Source organism: Bombina bombina, chromosome 7, assembly GCF_027579735.1.
Source record: "Bombina bombina isolate aBomBom1 chromosome 7, aBomBom1.pri, whole genome shotgun sequence".
Lineage (NCBI taxonomy): Eukaryota > Metazoa > Chordata > Amphibia > Anura > Bombinatoridae > Bombina > Bombina bombina.
In genome coordinates, this window is record NC_069505.1 from 169,349,637 (window position 1) to 169,368,754 (window position 19,118).

The 19,118-nt window shown below is 36.0% G+C and overlaps 1 protein-coding gene across 2 annotated transcripts in view; it reads left to right on the forward strand.

Annotated features, from left to right (window-relative positions):
* The first annotated feature begins 224 nt into the window (after positions 1-224).
* Positions 225-19,118, forward strand: part of RCN1 (reticulocalbin 1) — an 83,232-nt gene continuing 64,338 nt past the window's right edge. Inside the window, exons 1-3 of one of the 2 annotated variants that reach the window (XM_053720402.1) lie at positions 225-379; positions 3,664-3,913; positions 18,773-18,966. In XM_053720402.1, coding sequence (XP_053576377.1) covers positions 3,690-3,913; positions 18,773-18,966 — 418 coding nt within the window. In that variant the 5' untranslated portion in view covers positions 225-379; positions 3,664-3,689. Of the gene's footprint in view, positions 411-3,663; positions 3,914-18,772; positions 18,967-19,118 lie in introns of both variants that reach the window. The other variant, XM_053720401.1, reaches the window with a different exon arrangement.

The window sequence follows — 19,118 nt, forward strand, 5'->3', positions numbered from 1 at the left end:
GAGCCCCTGTCAGTAAGGTGATTATATTAACCCCCGCTTTGCTAGCTGCCGGTGTTGTATCAGAAATGGTCATGCGCTTGTAGAAAATGTGAGGAGGGAGGAGAATGGGAGTATCTGGGTGATGGGGGTCGGAGTTCCGATTCTTGCCGAGGAGCCGAAGACGGATTTCTACAAGTGCACCATTTCTGATACAACACCGGGACAGCCCTGCTACGTGGCGAGGTGGTCCCTCCCAGTCCCGAACTCAGCCTGGCCAATAACAGACGCCGTTTCAGCCGAGGATGAATGTTGTAACCGTACCAGATATTGGCACAGTCTGGCTTCCCCTTGTTCATTGGATCAACTTAGTGCTCAGCTTTAAATACTAGTCAATGCATGAGTGAGTGAATTCTGCGGGGTGCCGATTTCATGTATGTAACACTGTGTGTAAGGGTATGTATGTAACTGTGTGTAAGGGTATGTATGTAACTGTGTGTAAGGGTATGTATGTAACTGTGTGTAAGGGTATGTATGTAACTGTGTGTAAGGTTATGTATGTAACTGTGTGTGTAAGGGTATGTATGTAACAGTGTGTGTAAGGGTATGTATGTAACAGTGTGTGTGTAAGGGTATGTATGTATGGAACAGTGTATGTATGTAACAGTGTGTGTAAGGGTATGTATGTAACAATATGTATGTAACAGTGTGTTTAAAGGTATGTAACAGTGTGTGTGTAAGGGTATGTATGTAACAGTGTGTGTGTAAGGGTATGTATGTAACAGTGTGTGTGTAAGGGTATGTATGTAACAGTATGTATGTAACAGTGTGTTTAAAGGTATGTAACAGTGTGTGTGTAAGGGTATGTATGTAACAGTGTGTGTAAGGGTATGTATGTAACAGTGTGTGTAAGGGTATGTATGTAACAGTGTGTGTGTAAGGGTATGTATGTATGTAACAGTGTGTGTAAGGGTATGTATGTAACAGTATGTATGTAACAGTGTGTGTGTAAGGGTATGTATGTAACAGTGTGTGTGTAAGGGTATGTATGTAACAGTGTGTGTGTAAGGGTATGTATGTAACAGTGTGTGTAAGGGTATGTATGTAACAGTGTGTGTAAGGGTATGTATGTAACTGTGTGTGTAAGGGTATGTATGTAACTGTGTGTGTAAGGGTATGTATGTAACTGTGTGTGTAAGGGTATGTATGTAACTGTGTGTAAGGGTATGTATGTAACTGTGTGTGTAAGGGTATGTATGTAACTGTGTGTGTAAGGTTATGTATGTAACTGTGTGTGTAAGGGTATGTATGTAACTGTGTGTGTAAGGTTATGTATGTAACTGTGTGTGTAAGGGTATGTATGTAACTGTGTGTGTAAGGGTATGTATGTAACAGTGTGTGTGTAAGGGTATGTATGTATGGAACAGTGTATGTATGTAACAGTGTGTGTAAGGGTATGTATGTAACAGTGTGTAAGGGTATGTATGTAACGGTGTGTGTAAGGTTATGTATGTAACTGTGTGTGTAAGGGTATGTATGTAACAGTGTGTGTAAGGGTATGTATGTAACAGTGTGTGTGTAAGGGTATGTATGTATGGAACAGTGTATGTATGTAACAGTGTGTGTAAGGGTATGTATGTAACAATATGTATGTAACAGTGTGTTTAAAGGTATGTAACAGTGTGTGTGTAAGGGTATGTATGTAACAGTGTGTGTGTAAGGGTATGTATGTAACAGTGTGTGTGTAAGGGTATGTATGTAACTGTGTGTAAGGGTATGTATGTAACAGTGTGTGTGTAAGGGTATGTATGTATGGAACAGTGTATGTATGTAACAGTGTGTGTAAGGGTATGTATGTAACAATATGTATGTAACAGTGTGTTTAAAGGTATGTAACAGTGTGTGTGTAAGGGTATGTATGTAACAGTGTGTGTGTAAGGGTATGTATGTAACTGTGTGTAAGGGTATGTATGTAACAGTGTGTGTGTAAGGGTATGTATGTAACAGTGTGTTTAAAGGTATGTAACAGTGTGTGTGTAAGGGTATGTATGTAACAGTGTCAGTGTGTGTGTGTGTAAGGGTATGTATATAACAGTGTGTAAGGGTATCAGCTTGTATGTAAGAGAATATGTATATGTTTGAGTGCATCTTTCTGACAGCATGTACATTGATAGTTATCTTATTCTACTTACAGAATGTAAGTGTATGCAAGAGTGTGTAAGAGTATCCTGATGACAGCATGGGCTGTGAGTGTAATCCTAATGAAGCATGTATGTGTGTGCATCCTACTAACAGCACATCAGTTTATGTGAGAGTGTGTGTATTCTGATCACAACATGTATGAGAGAGCGCTTGTGCGAGTATCTTGCTGACACCATGTAGGTGTGTGTGAGAGTGTATCCTGATGATAGCATGTATATGATAGAGTATTTTTGAGTATTTTACGGACAGTATGTACATTTATGTGAGTGTTATCCTACTTGCAGCATGTGTGTGAATGTTTTCTGATGATAGCATGTAATGTGAATGTGTGTGAGTATCTTGCTGGCAGCATGTACATGTATGTGTTTTCCTACTTGCGGCATGTAGGTGTGTGAAAGAGAGTGTATACTAATGATAGCACTATGTATGTGTGTGAGTGTTTTCTATTAATAGCATGTAAATTCTATGAAAGAGTCTGTGTGAATATATCTTTATGTCAGCTTGGGACTGCATGCTAGTGTGTATGAGAGTATCCTGACAGCATGTGAGTCTATCCTACTGATAGCATGTACACAATTATCTGAGAGTGTGTGTGTGTAAGTGGGCCCTGCATAACAAAATGGGGAATATTTTGATTGCATGTAAGTGTATGTGAGAGAAAGTGTGCGTGAGGTGTATCTTGCTCACAGAATGTATGCGAGAGAAAATGTGTGTGTATTCTGCTAACTGCATGTAGGCGCATGTGAGAATGTTGCTGACTGCATTTAAGTGTATATGAAAATGTATATGTGGATCCTGTTGCCTGCATGTTAATCTGTGTATGAGTGTATCTTGACTGCATGCGCATGTTTGTGATGAAGTGTGTGTTCAGCTGATTGCATGCAAGTGCATATGAGAGAGTGTCTGAGTGCATGCTTTAAACTGCATGTACAAGTGAGTGTCTTACTGACTGCCTGTTAGTGTATATGAGTGCGTGTGTATTTTGCTGGCTGCCATGTACGTGCAAGTGTGTCTTACTGACTTCATGTTAGTGTATGAGTGCGTGTGTATTTTGCTGACTGCATGTACAAGTGTATGTGATTGTATTCTGCAGACTGCATTTAAGTATTTGTGGCAGATTGAGAGCACCCTGTGGTGTGCTGACTGCATATTACATTAAGAGAGTTTGTATGCAAGTGCATCCTGCTTACTGCTGCATGTGTTGACTGTATTGTATGAAATTATATTGAGTAGGTTGCTGACTACATGCAAGGGTGTGATAGTGTGTACATGTGTTTAAGAGACTGAATGTACCATAAATCTTTGCATGTATGTGTTTGAGACACTGTGAGTGTCTTGCACACTGTATCTAAGGCAGGCAGTATATAAATATGTGTGCGCTTTCTGAATTTGTTTCTAAGTGCTTCCTGATGGCTCTACTGTGTGTTTATGTACTTTTTGACTATGCATATTTGTCTTATATATACTCAGTTTATTTTTTTATAGGTCCTGTGGCCTGCCCATGAGGAAAGATGATGGCTCCTCACTGTGTACTGTACTTAATGCTGTTATGTGCTTGGGGAGTACTCGGCAAACCTACCTTTCGCAAGGAGAGAATCCGTCTTGACCCTGAGCTAAACAGTCAAATCCATGAAGAAAACCAAAGCTTCCAGCAAGACCATGAGGCATTTTTGGGAAAGGATGAAGCGAAATCTTTTGACCAACTGACCCAAGAGGAGAGCAAAGAAAGACTGGGGTAAGATTATCCATATATGCCAGGGTGCGAGGTATGATTTGGCACAATCCTTCAAGCATATACAACTCATGGTGAGAAACTACCCTAGACAACAGAGTGTTAAAACATGAGAGAGAGAGAGAGAATATGAAAATATGAAGTCTTATTATTTTTTTATTTTTTTTAGTAATAACTGCAGGTGTGTGTGTACATCTATCCGTATCTTGCACACACTTCAAATGATTCTTCCTCCTTTTGATTTTAATGATGATAAAAACAGAAAAAAAAGATATCAGAGCCACACAATTTTCACAGAAAAAAAATATACCAACTGGAGTAAGATTAAAAGTAATCTGGTATAAAATAAAAACAGCGCAGCTCTGACTCACATTAATTTTGGGAGATTTTGGTCCTGCCTGAGCCACTATACATCCACAAGCAACGTCAACTGGCAACAGAGGTTTCATTGGAAGGTATACCACCGAAGCTTAGCAGCTTGGTTTTTACATTAGCGCTGCGGTATCTGTTGGCGCTCTACAAATAACCGATAATAATAACATAGACCAGACGCTAGCTGGCTGGAGATGGAGTGAGTGTATGGAGGACATTGCATTCTAGAACTATATAACCGTGATGTGCCCTAAATATGTCTTATTTAGTAAGTGCATTGATTGTATGTGCTTACCGTATGTTGCAATAAATGAACATGAGTTGGACCTGCTCTGTTTTTATTTTATTCCAGATACTAGTTTTAATGATGATGACAAAAGTGTCTGATAACGTGGCACGTTTTTCTCACACTGTTAATGTTTTTAAGGTAAAAGATAAAGCAGAAAAGTAACATTTTCTAATGCTTAGAGCATTTTTTAATGGACTATTTACACATGACTGCAAAGGGGTTAAACACAAAGTTAAAATTTACTCTCAAGCAGCAGATGCACTGCTGGGAACTAGCTGAACATATCTGGTGAACCAATGACAAGAGGCATATGTGTGTAGCCACTAATCTCCAGCTAGCTCCTTAGCAGTGTATTGCTAATTCTACCTAGATAAGCTTTTTAACAAAAGATACCAAAAGAACAAAGTACATTTGATAACATAAATATTCTAATTCAGGAAATATTTTTTTTTGGATTTCATGTCCCTTTAAGTTTAATTTTGGCTTTCATTTTCCTTTTAAAGTACATACAATTGTCATGGGGAACTCCTAGGTTTAATCTGATTTGCTTACCTGTATAAATATTTTGCATTTTCTTCTTTTAAAACTATGTTTTTGGTGGAGACGCGTCCTTAATCAGACCAAGTACTCCACACTTGTTCCTTTCAATTTTACTCTAAGAATATAGCCGCTATGCTGTGTAATCTTATCTAGCTTATATTTGTTTACTTACTCATAACAGGTTGACAAATTTTGTATTTGCTAACAATGCCTTAAGTAAATTAATCTTGTCGCTCTAAGATTGGCAAACATAATAACAGTTTACTGAGAGGAAAAGAAATGGCACTAGCACTACACTACTGTAAATGCAGGGTTGCTCAATTAAGTTGGATTAATATCTGTATTGTATACGTATATATTTTTGTTTATACGTATATATATATATCTACACACACATTCATATCTGTATGTATATCAGTCTGTGCGTGTAGCTTTGAATGAGCTGGGGTGCTTGTGCACAGAAACAACTTTCGAATTAAGTCAGGAGCCCATAAAGGGATCAAGACTGGAAAAAGTGCACTTAGGCAGCACTCCCGTCCCTGATTGAAATAATTGCTAATGAACTCACATTTGGGACCAAAAAGTTTCTATTCAAAAAGATTAACTTAAAACATAACTTTTATTAAACAATAATTATAAAATTAAAAAATGGTACGTGTGTGTGTGTGCTTTAAAAACACATAGGAACTAGGTTGTAAAGGTTGGCTAATGTTCAGTTGGACAATCTAGTTATACAGACATATAGGGCACCTCAGAAGGGTCCCACTTTTGTTATCAATGGTCGTTTGTGTTTGTATCTTATGCTTGGGGTGAATTGGGATGTTTCCCAGTGGGTTCTTGTTCTAGGTGCTATGTATGGCACTTTCTGAGTTAACAATATTACTGGTCAAATATCTAATTCAGATTTTATAAATATAACGTCTAATACAATCTATACTCAGGTCTGGTTAGGTATACTAAACTTCAAGCTGTCTAGAGGTATGATAAGTTTTATTTCTTCTATCAATACCCTGATATCTCACATGATATCTTTACTCTTTATATTAACAAAGTAAGGATATGAATATCATGAATTGTTCATGTTGGTACCACTATATTTAGTAACAGATTTTGTTATAGTGAGTATATTCCTTGCTTCAAAATGGTAGTACATAGAGTTTAGATCACACCTTGTTTCATTTACAAGACTTGTCAGTCTAAAGATAGAGAATTTTCTTAACTAAACTGGAATTTGCTTTGTGCAATATATTATCCTCTTTCTTTTTGTATATTGTGCATAAATTACCAGTTTAGATAGCTAATGACATACGAAGTCTGTAAGGATCTACTATTTAGTCCTCACCTAAAGGTGCTTGGTGTAAGCTTTCAGATTTAAAGTCTTGTATTGGGCTTATTATAAGAGTAAGAAATAATTTTGTTTTATTACCTTATACCAGTAATTTAAAAACTGTGTCTTATTTTAGCCCTTTGTCGGCTTAACCAAATATGTATTAGACGCACATTACTGTTAAAGTTAAGTAGTGGAATAACTTATTTATTTTTATTGTAACCAGTATATCCTTTGTACCTATTACACCTCTAGCATGTGGTACAAATATCTAAGTGCCTTAGATCGCCGGGGTCTGTGTGTTATTACTCAAATGCGGTGCACTTTGTAAAATTTGCAGTCACCATTAACTCGATACTCTGTGGCATCTGCACTGCTTGAAATGCTAGTATTTTAATAGCGTAGTATGCGTCGTATAGCAATTCACAAACTGTGTCTATTAGATTTGGAGATGCCTTATTCTGGCATCTATTACTTGTAAATTGGAATTCTACAATTTGGAGAACCGCTATTAGCAGTTAACTAACCCCAGGCTTCTACCCCAAAGCGTATCACCAACTACTAGTATATTTCTAACCGTCCAGGTCAATCAGCTATTGGGTGTTAGTTTCTCTAAAAAAGTCTAGAGAGATGCCTTATTTAGGTATTTATTACTTATCAACTAGGCTTCTACAGTTTGGAGACCGCTGTGTAGGAGTTGCTTAACTGCAGACTATTTACCCCAGAGCGTGTCACCGGTTATTAATGTACTTCTGACCGTCACGGTCAATAAGCTATAGGTCCTATATCGACCACTACAAGTATATATGTTGCATATAAGTTTTTTAGATTGCCAACACTTTATATTAAGTAATATTAAGCTAGTTCTTATGCCATTTAAAAACGGGTGATTGGGGTGTGTATTGGACTATACCCCCCCTGACATGTTTCGCCGATGCTGTTTCGGCTTTCTCAAAGGTGACGCGCGCCGGCGTCTGGGGCTTTTTAAATGTCTTGAAAGAAGATGATTGGTCCATATCAGCCAATCAATTTACTCTGAACTGGAGGTGTGTGTGTGTCAAACATTGTCGTCACACCTCACCTATGTTGTGCTACACGATCATCCTGGGATTTGTAAGCAGTAAAAAGCCTTGGATGATGCTGAAGCAGCAGCTTGTTTCCAATCGTTATACTTAGATGATCAATTTATGATCAGCCTAATTGCTTTTTTTGAAAGTACGGAAGTGGAGATAAATAATACATTACAGAAACATAAAAATATATATGTATATATATATATATCTTTTTTACGTATTTCACCTAACCAACAGTTTTGATTCCTAGGGTATTTTATTGTAACTCACGATTTTTTGAGTATTATTGTGCCTATAGGTTTAATGTTTTTGGCCTATAGGTGTTATGGATAAGATACAATTTGACTAATATTTTATCAAAGAATTACCAAAAATCAAAGTTATATGTCAGATTATTAACATCCTATAATAAAATATATTAATGTTTTTAGGAAAATACAATAAGATAATTAATACATTAATAAGAAATATTCAAATATTCTATAAACTTTACTGCAGAATAAAATGAACCAGATTAAGGTGCCCTGGGTTGTTGGTATTTGGGCATGGGTGTACTATAACAGCCCAAGTTGAATCTTATTAACTTAGTGAGTGTCGTATATTTGAGTGTTTACAAAAATAAATATAAAGGAAAGAAGGGCTATATATGAATGCCTAGATTATTACCTTTTTAATGTTTTAACATTGTGGAATGGGGAGGGAATTGGGAATTAGTGCAGGTGGGGAGGACGTGACACATGGTTGGATACACTACATCTAATTTATTCTTATATCTAATACTTCAACAGTGATTATTGTCCTGTGAATAATAATTCCTAAATAAATAATTGTTTAGAAAAAGAGAATCACTGTGAGGGTGTGAAGTGTACAGGGCTAACAAAATAATCCCTAATATAAAAAATAATAATAATAAAGTGTGAAGTAATCGGTGAGAAACATGCATAGTGAGACATGTGAGCGAAACATAGGAAATAGTTTTATAAAAATGATTTGTGAAAAAGTGTGTAAGTGAAAACAAGTGAATCAATTGATTGGTGATTATTATATAGTTCCAAATTTCTTGAGCATATTACTTTAAAGGGATATGTTTGTTGGCAAATGGGTTGATGTTGGCCCAATGCCAAAAACTGTGTCTCAACATAAAGTGAGGTGAAAAAATTATCATTAGATTGCTAATGATAATAAGATACTGGATGTGTATTAAATTCAATACATTTAATTGTTTTGTTTAAACTGGACAGGTAACCAATCCTGTTGTCTTTGTTCACTGTGGTGACCTTGATCTCTCCTAGGCTACTTTGGCTGTTTCTGTTGTATCTATATTTCGGGTCTATATGTCCCTAGAGGAACATGGAGTAGTTGTTTTGTTCGTTCATACCTTTAGGGTATACTGAGTCCATTAAGTAGATCCACCTGGTTTCAGCCTTTAGGAGGGCATTTTCCAGGTCACCCCCTCTTAGACCCAATGATATTTTTTGGATTCCATGGCACTTAAGTTCAGAGGTTTTGGATTGGTGATATCTGAAAAAGTGAGATGCGACAGACGTGATCTTTCTATCTTTAGACAAGTCAGATGGGGCATTTCTGATGTTTCTCAGGTGTTCCATCAGTCTTGTGTGTAACGTTCTTGTTGTCATCCCTATGTAGATTCGGGGGCATTTGCACTGAAGGGCATAAATTACGCCCGAGGTGTTACAGTTTATGTATGTCTTGATTTTGTGATGATGTCCGAATCTGTCTGTTATGGTTTTCTTTTTTACCATATTACTGCAAGATGAGCAGTTTCCACAAGCAAAGGATCCTTGTTCCACTGGTCGTGTATTTCTGGACTTATATACGTAGTGGCTGGGACTAAGTATTTCTTTCAAGTTTTTATTTCTTCGATAGCTTAATTGGACTCGGTCTCCTATTAGATCTTTAAGTACAGGGTCAGCTTGAAGAATATGCCAATTTTTCTGGATTATATTCGTGATTAAATGAGTGTCTTGATTGTGTGTTAGCACTAATCTGGTTTTTGTATCACTTTTCTTGGCTTTAGTCTTCAAAAGATCTGATCTTGGAGTTTTAAGTGCTCTTGTTTTCGCTTTTCGGATGGATCTTTTGCTGTATCCTCGCTGTATGAGACGCTTCTCCAATTCTGTAGCTCTTGTTTTGAAAGTTTTATCTTGCGAACAGTTTCTCCTTAACCTTAGGAATTCCCCTATTGGTAAGGATTTGGCAGTGTTAGGAGCGTGGGCACTGGTGGCAAAAAGGACATTATTAGTGGCTGTCTCTTTTCTAAATAGGTCCGTACTTAATGAACCATCTGCTTCCTTTTGGATTAGCAAATCCAGGAATGAGATGTCAGTTAAACTCTTGTGATGTGTCAGCCTGATGTTTAAATTATTTTGATTTAATTTTGCAAGAAAGGTTTCAAGGTCTTGTTCAGTTCCTTCCCATAGAAACAAAATGTCGTCTATGTACCTGATCCATAGTGGGATCTTCATGCAATATTCATAATTTGTGTCCGTAAATACCTCAGTCTGCTCCCACCACCCTAAGAACAAATTAGCGTAGGTGGGGGCACACGCAGTGCCCATCGCCGTTCCCTGCGTTTGCAGGTAAAATTTGTTGTTGAAGAGAAAATAATTTTTTGTTAATACAAATTTTAGTAGGTCAAGTATGAAAAGGTTGTGATCAGGGCTTTCTTCTGAAGACATTTGCAGAAAATGTTTCACAGCCTTTAGTCCTAGATTATGTTCAATGCTGGTATACAGGGATTCCACGTCACTGGTGACCAACCACGTGTTCTTGGTGATGTTGATATCTTTAATTATTTGTAGAACCTCCATTGTATCTTTCACATAAGATGGTAATTGAGTTAGAAAGGGTCTTAAGCGTAAGTCTACATACTGACTAGCTTTTTCAGTCAGATTTTCATTCCCAGACACAATCGGTCTGCCCGGTGGTTCTTTGCTGTTTTTGTGAACCTTAGGAATTAGGTAGAACGTTGCCGTTTTTGGGTGGGTGACCTGTAGAAACTTCTTTTCTTTGTTGCTTAGTAATCCTTTCTTACTGGCTGTATCTATCAATTTGTTATATTGGCTGTGAAATTCTGTAGATGGATTTCCCCATAATTCTCTATAGCATGTCTTGTTTTTTAATTGTGTATTTGCTTCTTTCAAATACATGTCTTTTGGCCATAGTACAATATTGCCGCCCTTATCCGCATTGCGGATGATCACATCGTTCCATGATTCCAATTCAGTTAGGGCTTTCTTTTCCTGTTTTGATAGGTTCGATGGTTTGAAATTAGTTTTCAGATTATTAATGCTTTGACATACAATTTGATTAAAGACATCAATATTGGAGCTAGTGTTAGTCGAGGGGACGAACTTAGATTTAACTTTCAGTGTTTTCCTCCAATTCGATTGTTCATTCGGTTCTTGTTCTCCTAATAGATCTTCTAAATTCTGAAGTGATTGCAATTCATCTTCAGACCAGGTAGTTGGTGCGCCATTGATATCCTTATTGTCAAAATGCTTTTTCAGAAGTAGTTTCCTCAGAAATAATTGCACATCTTTAATTGCTTCGAATTTATCCAGGGGGGTGGTAGGGCAAAAGGATAAACCTTTAGAGAGAACCTTGATATGATGTTCATTCAAAGTTTGATTTGATAAGTTGATCATTCTCAATTTTTCATCCTCATTATTGAGAATGGGCTTGGATTGCGTTTGTATTGTTTCGCCGTCTGGGATTTGTCCTTTGAGTTCTTTTTGTTTCTGGTTACCCTTTTGTTTTTTCCACCCACCTCTCCTGGTGGTTCTGAATCTGTGCTGTTTTCTTCCTCTAAAAAAGACTTCCTCTTTCTGTTTTCAATGGAAACCTGGTTAGTTGAGGTTGAGGGTACGCTTGGTGTTTCCAAATCATCTGTGTCATCCACATCAGTGTCTGAGACATCTGTCTCTACTAGATGAATTCTTCTCTGTGACCTGGTGTTAGAGTTGTTAAATCTATTTCTCCATTTGTATACTTTATTGTCTTGAAAATCCTGTATGTCTCTTTGTAATTTGCCCTTCTTGGTCATCTTGATTTCGCTTTCATACTTGTCCAATTCTTTCTGATATTTCTTATACATATTCTCGAATTCTTGCATATTTTCGCACTGCTTTAGTTGTTCATTTTGGATTTTAATCTGTTCTTCTAATCTATCATATTCAGAGGAATCATGTTTTATAAGTATTTTCATGAGTTTCTTAGAGCATTCACTTAATGCCTCTTCCCATTCAATACTTAAGTTCTTCTCTTTAAATTCAAAGGCTGGGAAAAGTTGTATTCTAAGGCCTCTGGGTATTAAATTCTTCTCAATATACTGTTCACAGAATTGCTTGTCCCACCAGAGTTTATCTTGCTTGTATAGATTTTTGTGCAATTCTCTTAACAGAGTATCCAGATTATTAGTTGTAGAATCAATTTTTGTGGATCCAGGATTATTGAACACTTCATTCATATCTGCCAATCTTTTTTGCTCCCTGGTCTGCCTGTCGTTTTCGAATTTACTTGTCATGTCTGAAATTGAATATGTGTGCTTAGACTGTGCCTGAATCCTACACTTGAATGTAGGAATAAGTAGCAATACTGAGAGGAAAAGAAATGGCACTAGCACTACACTACTGTAAATGCAGGGTTGCTCAATTAAGTTGGATTAATATCTGTATTGTATACGTATATATTTTTGTTTATACGTATATATATATATATCTACACACACATTCATATCTGTATGTATATCAGTCTGTGCGTGTAGCTTTGAATGAGCTGGGGTGCTTGTGCACAGAAACAACGTTCGAATTAAGTCAGGAGCCCATAAAGGGATCAAGACTGGAAAAAGTGCACTTAGGCAGCACTCCCGTCCCTGATTGAAATAATTGCTAATGAACTCACATTTGGGACCAAAAAGTTTCTATTCAAAAAGATTAACTTAAAACATAACTTTTATTAAACAATAATTATAAAATTAAAAAATGGTACGTGTGTGTGTGTGTGCTTTAAAAACACATAGGAACTAGGTTGTAAAGGTTGGCTAATGTTCAGTTGGACAATCTAGTTATACAGACATATAGGGCACCTCAGAAGGGTCCCACTTTTGTTATCAATGGTCGTTTGTGTTTGTATCTTATGCTTGGGGTGAATTGGGATGTTTCCCAGTGGGTTCTTGTTCTAGGTGCTATGTATGGCACTTTCTGAGTTAACAATATTACTGGTCAAATATCTAATTCAGATTTTATAAATATAACGTCTAATACAATCTATACTCAGGTCTGGTTAGGTATACTAAACTTCAAGCTGTCTAGAGGTATGATAAGTTTTATTTCTTCTATCAATACCCTGATATCTCACATGATATCTTTACTCTTTATATTAACAAAGTAAGGATATGAATATCATGAATTGTTCATGTTGGTACCACTATATTTAGTAACAGATTTTGTTATAGTGAGTATATTCCTTGCTTCAAAATGGTAGTACATAGAGTTTAGATCACACCTTGTTTCATTTACAAGACTTGTCAGTCTAAAGATAGAGAATTTTCTTAACTAAACTGGAATTTGCTTTGTGCAATATATTATCCTCTTTCTTTTTGTATATTGTGCATAAATTACCAGTTTAGATAGCTAATGACATACGAAGTCTGTAAGGATCTACTATTTAGTCCTCACCTAAAGGTGCTTGGTGTAAGCTTTCAGATTTAAAGTCTTGTATTGGGCTTATTATAAGAGTAAGAAATAATTTTGTTTTATTACCTTATACCAGTAATTTAAAAACTGTGTCTTATTTTAGCCCTTTGTCGGCTTAACCAAATATGTATTAGACGCACATTACTGTTAAAGTTAAGTAGTGGAATAACTTATTTATTTTTATTGTAACCAGTATATCCTTTGTACCTATTACACCTCTAGCATGTGGTACAAATATCTAAGTGCCTTAGATCGCCGGGGTCTGTGTGTTATTACTCAAATGCGGTGCACTTTGTAAAATTTGCAGTCACCATTAACTCGATACTCTGTGGCATCTGCACTGCTTGAAATGCTAGTATTTTAATAGCGTAGTATGCGTCGTATAGCAATTCACAAACTGTGTCTATTAGATTTGGAGATGCCTTATTCTGGCATCTATTACTTGTAAATTGGAATTCTACAATTTGGAGAACCGCTATTAGCAGTTAACTAACCCCAGGCTTCTACCCCAAAGCGTATCACCAACTACTAGTATATTTCTAACCGTCCAGGTCAATCAGCTATTGGGTGTTAGTTTCTCTAAAAAAGTCTAGAGAGATGCCTTATTTAGGTATTTATTACTTATCAACTAGGCTTCTACAGTTTGGAGACCGCTGTGTAGGAGTTGCTTAACTGCAGACTATTTACCCCAGAGCGTGTCACCGGTTATTAATGTACTTCTGACCGTCACGGTCAATAAGCTATAGGTCCTATATCGACCACTACAAGTATATATGTTGCATATAAGTTTTTTAGATTGCCAACACTTTATATTAAGTAATATTAAGCTAGTTCTTATGCCATTTAAAAACGGGTGATTGGGGTGTGTATTGGACTATACCCCCCCTGACATGTTTCGCCGATGCTGTTTCGGCTTTCTCAAAGGTGACGCGCGCCGGCGTCTGGGGCTTTTTAAATGTCTTGAAAGAAGATGATTGGTCCATATCAGCAAATCAATTTACTCTAAACTGGAGGTGTGTGTGTGTCAAACATTGTCGTCACACCTCACCTATGTTGTGCTCTTGTTTTGAAAGATTTATCTTGCGAACAGTTTCTCCTTAACCTTAGGAATTCCCACCTGCACTAATTCCCAATTCCCTCCCCATTCCACAATGTTAAAACATTAAAAAGGTAATAATCTAGGCATTCATATATAGCCCTTCTTTCCTTTATATTTATTTTTGTAAACACTCAAATATACGACACTCACTAAGTTAATAAGATTCAACTTGGGCTGTTATAGTACACCCATGCCCAAATACCAACAACCCAGGGCACCTTAATCTGGTTCATTTTATTCTGCAGTAAAGTTTATAGAATATTTGAATATTTCTTATTAATGTATTAATTATCTTATTGTATTTTCCTAAAAACATTAATATATTTTATTATAGGATGTTAATAATCTGACATATAACTTTGATTTTTGGTAATTCTTTGATAAAATATTAGTCAAATTGTATCTTATCCATAACACCTATAGGCCAAAAACATTAAACCTATAGGCACAATAATACTCAAAAAATCGTGAGTTACAATAAAATACCCTAGGAATCAAAACTGTTGGTTAGGTGAAATACGTAAAAAAGATATATATATATATATATATATATATATATATATATATATATATATATATATATATATATATATATATATATATATATATATATATACATATATATATACATATATATTTTTATGTTTCTGTAATGTATTATTTATCTCCACTTCCGTACTTTCAAAAAAAGCAATTAGGCTGATCATAAATTGATCATCTAAGTATAACGATTGGAAACAAGCTGCTGCTTCAGCATCATCCAAGGCTTTTTACTGCTTACAAATCCCAGGATGATCGTGTAGCACAACATAGGTGAGGTGTGACGACAATGTTTGACACACACACACCTCCAGTTCAGAGTAAATTGATTGGCTGATATGGACCAATCATCTTCTTTCAAGACATTTAAAAAGCCCCAGACGCCGGCGCGCGTCACCTTTGAGAAAGCCGAAACAGCATCGGCGAAACATGTCAGGGGGGGTATAGTCCAATACACACCCCAATCACCCGTTTTTAAATGGCATAAGAACTAGCTTAATATTACTTAATATAAAGTGTTGGCAATCTAAAAAACTTATATGCAACATATATACTTGTAGTGGTCGATATAGGACCTATAGCTTATTGACCGTGACGGTCAGAAGTACATTAATAACCGGTGACACGCTCTGGGGTAAATAGTCTGCAGTTAAGCAACTCCTACACAGCGGTCTCCAAACTGTAGAAGCCTAGTTGATAAGTAATAAATACCTAAATAAGGCATCTCTCTAGACTTTTTTAGAGAAACTAACACCCAATAGCTGATTGACCTGGACGGTTAGAAATATACTAGTAGTTGGTGATACGCTTTGGGGTAGAAGCCTGGGGTTAGTTAACTGCTAATAGCGGTTCTCCAAATTGTAGAATTCCAATTTACAAGTAATAGATGCCAGAATAAGGCATCTCCAAATCTAATAGACACAGTTTGTGAATTGCTATACGACGCATACTACGCTATTAAAATACTAGCATTTCAAGCAGTGCAGATGCCACAGAGTATCGAGTTAATGGTGACTGCAAATTTTACAAAGTGCACCGCATTTGAGTAATAACACACAGACCCCGGCGATCTAAGGCACTTAGATATTTGTACCACATGCTAGAGGTGTAATAGGTACAAAGGATATACTGGTTACAATAAAAATAAATAAGTTATTCCACTACTTAACTTTAACAGTAATGTGCGTCTAATACATATTTGGTTAAGTCGACAAAGGGCTAAAATAAGACACAGTTTTTAAATTACTGGTATAAGGTAATAAAACAAAATTATTTCTTACTCTTATAATAAGCCCAATACAAGACTTTAAATCTGAAAGCTTACACCAAGCACCTTTAGGTGAGGACTAAATAGTAGATCCTTACAGACTTCGTATGTCATTAGCTATCTAAACTGGTAATTTATGCACAATATACAAAAAGAAAGAGGATAATATATTGCACAAAGCAAATTCCAGTTTAGTTAAGAAAATTCTCTATCTTTAGACTGACAAGTCTTGTAAATGAAACAAGGTGTGATCTAAACTCTATGTACTACCATTTTGAAGCAAGGAATATACTCACTATAACAAAATCTGTTACTAAATATAGTGGTACCAACATGAACAATTCATGATATTCATATCCTTACTTTGTTAATATAAAGAGTAAAGATATCATGTGAGATATCAGGGTATTGATAGAAGAAATAAAACTTATCATACCTCTAGACAGCTTGAAGTTTAGTATACCTAACCAGACCTGAGTATAGATTGTATTAGACGTTATATTTATAAAATCTGAATTAGATATTTGACCAGTAATATTGTTAACTCAGAAAGTGCCATACATAGCACCTAGAACAAGAACCCACTGGGAAACATCCCAATTCACCCCAAGCATAAGATACAAACACAAACGACCATTGATAACAAAAGTGGGACCCTTCTGAGGTGCCCTATATGTCTGTATAACTAGATTGTCCAACTGAACATTAGCCAACCTTTACAACCTAGTTCCTATGTGTTTTTAAAGCACACACACACACGTACCATTTTTTAATTTTATAATTATTGTTTAATAAAAGTTATGTTTTAAGTTAATCTTTTTGAATAGAAACTTTTTGGTCCCAAATGTGAGTTCATTAGCAATTATTTCAATCAGGGACGGGAGTGCTGCCTAAGTGCACTTTTTCCAGTCTTGATCCCTTTATGGGCTCCTGACTTAATTCGATAATAACAGTTTAACCCTTTAAGGACACAGCTTTCAGTTTGCTCAATGGTTTTATGACGGAAAAAATCCGTCATATGTCCTTAAGAGGTTAAAATGATATTGCGTCATAAATACTATTATAACAGTATGGTCACTCTGCTTTATCCTATATTGTTTTGTTTATCATCAACATAATTAGTATTTAGTCAAAAAGCTTATCAAAATGTTCCATGAGGTCTGAGCCATATAAAACAGTGCCATGATTTACCATAGGTAATACTGCAATATATATGATATAGAACACCACTTTTTCTGGGTAGTCCATTTATTTAATAATGTATTTATGATCTTTAATAAAAACATTTTTATTATTTTTGTAACTGTGCTGGTGTTCATACTTTAGATGAATATATTGATCATTAATTTGTTTTTCTACTTTGAATACAACTTTCCAATTTACTCCTTTTTATCTAATTTGCTTTTTTTCTCACTCTACTATTGTATTTCTCCACCTTGTATATGTCATATGAAAGATACGTCACCTCCTCTTACAATAGTATACAAGGGATCGCAAGCATCACCAATTAAATATCCAAACAATGAACCAATAACGTATACAGGCAGCAACAGAAAAGCTTATAATTCACCCGCTCTGTCTATTACTATCATCCTTATTCACGGTGACCACTTGCTCTCACTCATCGCCACGTCAAACTTTGCTTACAGTAATAATTCACGCCTCTCTTCAGGCATTGATCCTAGTGACGAATCCAGTCAGGTGGGATGGTGGGTCCATTCCAATTGGAGGGCATTGTGAAGTAGTGGAAACTTAAAGGGACAGTAAAGTCATAATTAGACATTCATGATTTAGACAGAGCATACCATTTTTAACGACTTTCCAATTTACTATCATTATTTAATTTGTTTCCTTCTCTTGGGTTTTCCTTTGCTGAAAATTTTATCTAGGAAAGCTCAGGAGCATCAAAGAACCTAGGTTCTAGCTGCTGATTGGGGGCGCTTTAGATTTTTGTGCTTACAGGCACCTGAGATGTAAATCCGGCCCTGAACGGACTCCAGGAAAAATGCCCTCTGAATACAGATTTCATCTACTGATTTACAATATCTCATTGTTGCTAAAATATAGTACAGATTTGTTATGGTTTTATTTTATTTTTTTAAATTGCAAGCTTTATTAAAGTATTTGAATTTGTATTTGAATTTACATTACAAAGTAATAGATACAAGAGCATCTGAGGCACTTAGACAAGAATTACATGAGTGGCATCAGAGGAGGGTACTCAATAGGTGTAGAAAGTCATTTGGGTTCCCATATCTGGAGTGTCCAATGGAAATTCATGGTCCTTTTCCATCCGGCAAGGACCGGGGGGGGGGTGTAAATAATGAGTCCAACTCAAAGGACAGTATGAGGGCCTCATGGTCAGCATGCAATATATTAACATTTTACAAGTTTTATACAAATTGTATCCCTAAATTGAGATATAGTTAACTGTTGTCAAAAAGTATAATATAAAACAGCCAGGCAGAAACTTCCCAGAGATATAGAAAGATGGATCGGTTGGGAATCTAGGTGGGAGACTTATACTTGTTTTTAGCAGAGCTGTTTATTTTAAATAAAATACATAACAGTCCAGTTTTATAATTTGTATGGATATATACAATTAAATACAATAATTTATCATTAACCAATTTTACAGGAAAATAGTTGACAGAATAGACAGCAATAATGATGGATTTATTGACACTGAGGAGCTGAAAACCTGGATAAAACGAGCTCAGAAAAGATACATCTATGAAAATGTGGCGAGAGTGTGGAAAGATTATGATGTCAATAAAGACAACCATATTTCCTGGGAGGAATACAAACAAGCCACATATGGATACTACTTGGGTACGATTTCTATTCATGCAATAGTCCCTGTAACAACCGCTTTTGTATATATGTATAGTGTATCAACAGTTAAGTACTGCATTGCAAACTCTATGCATAAAAATCAATGTAATAATAAGCACTTGATATTGGCAACATTTTGTAGAGATTTT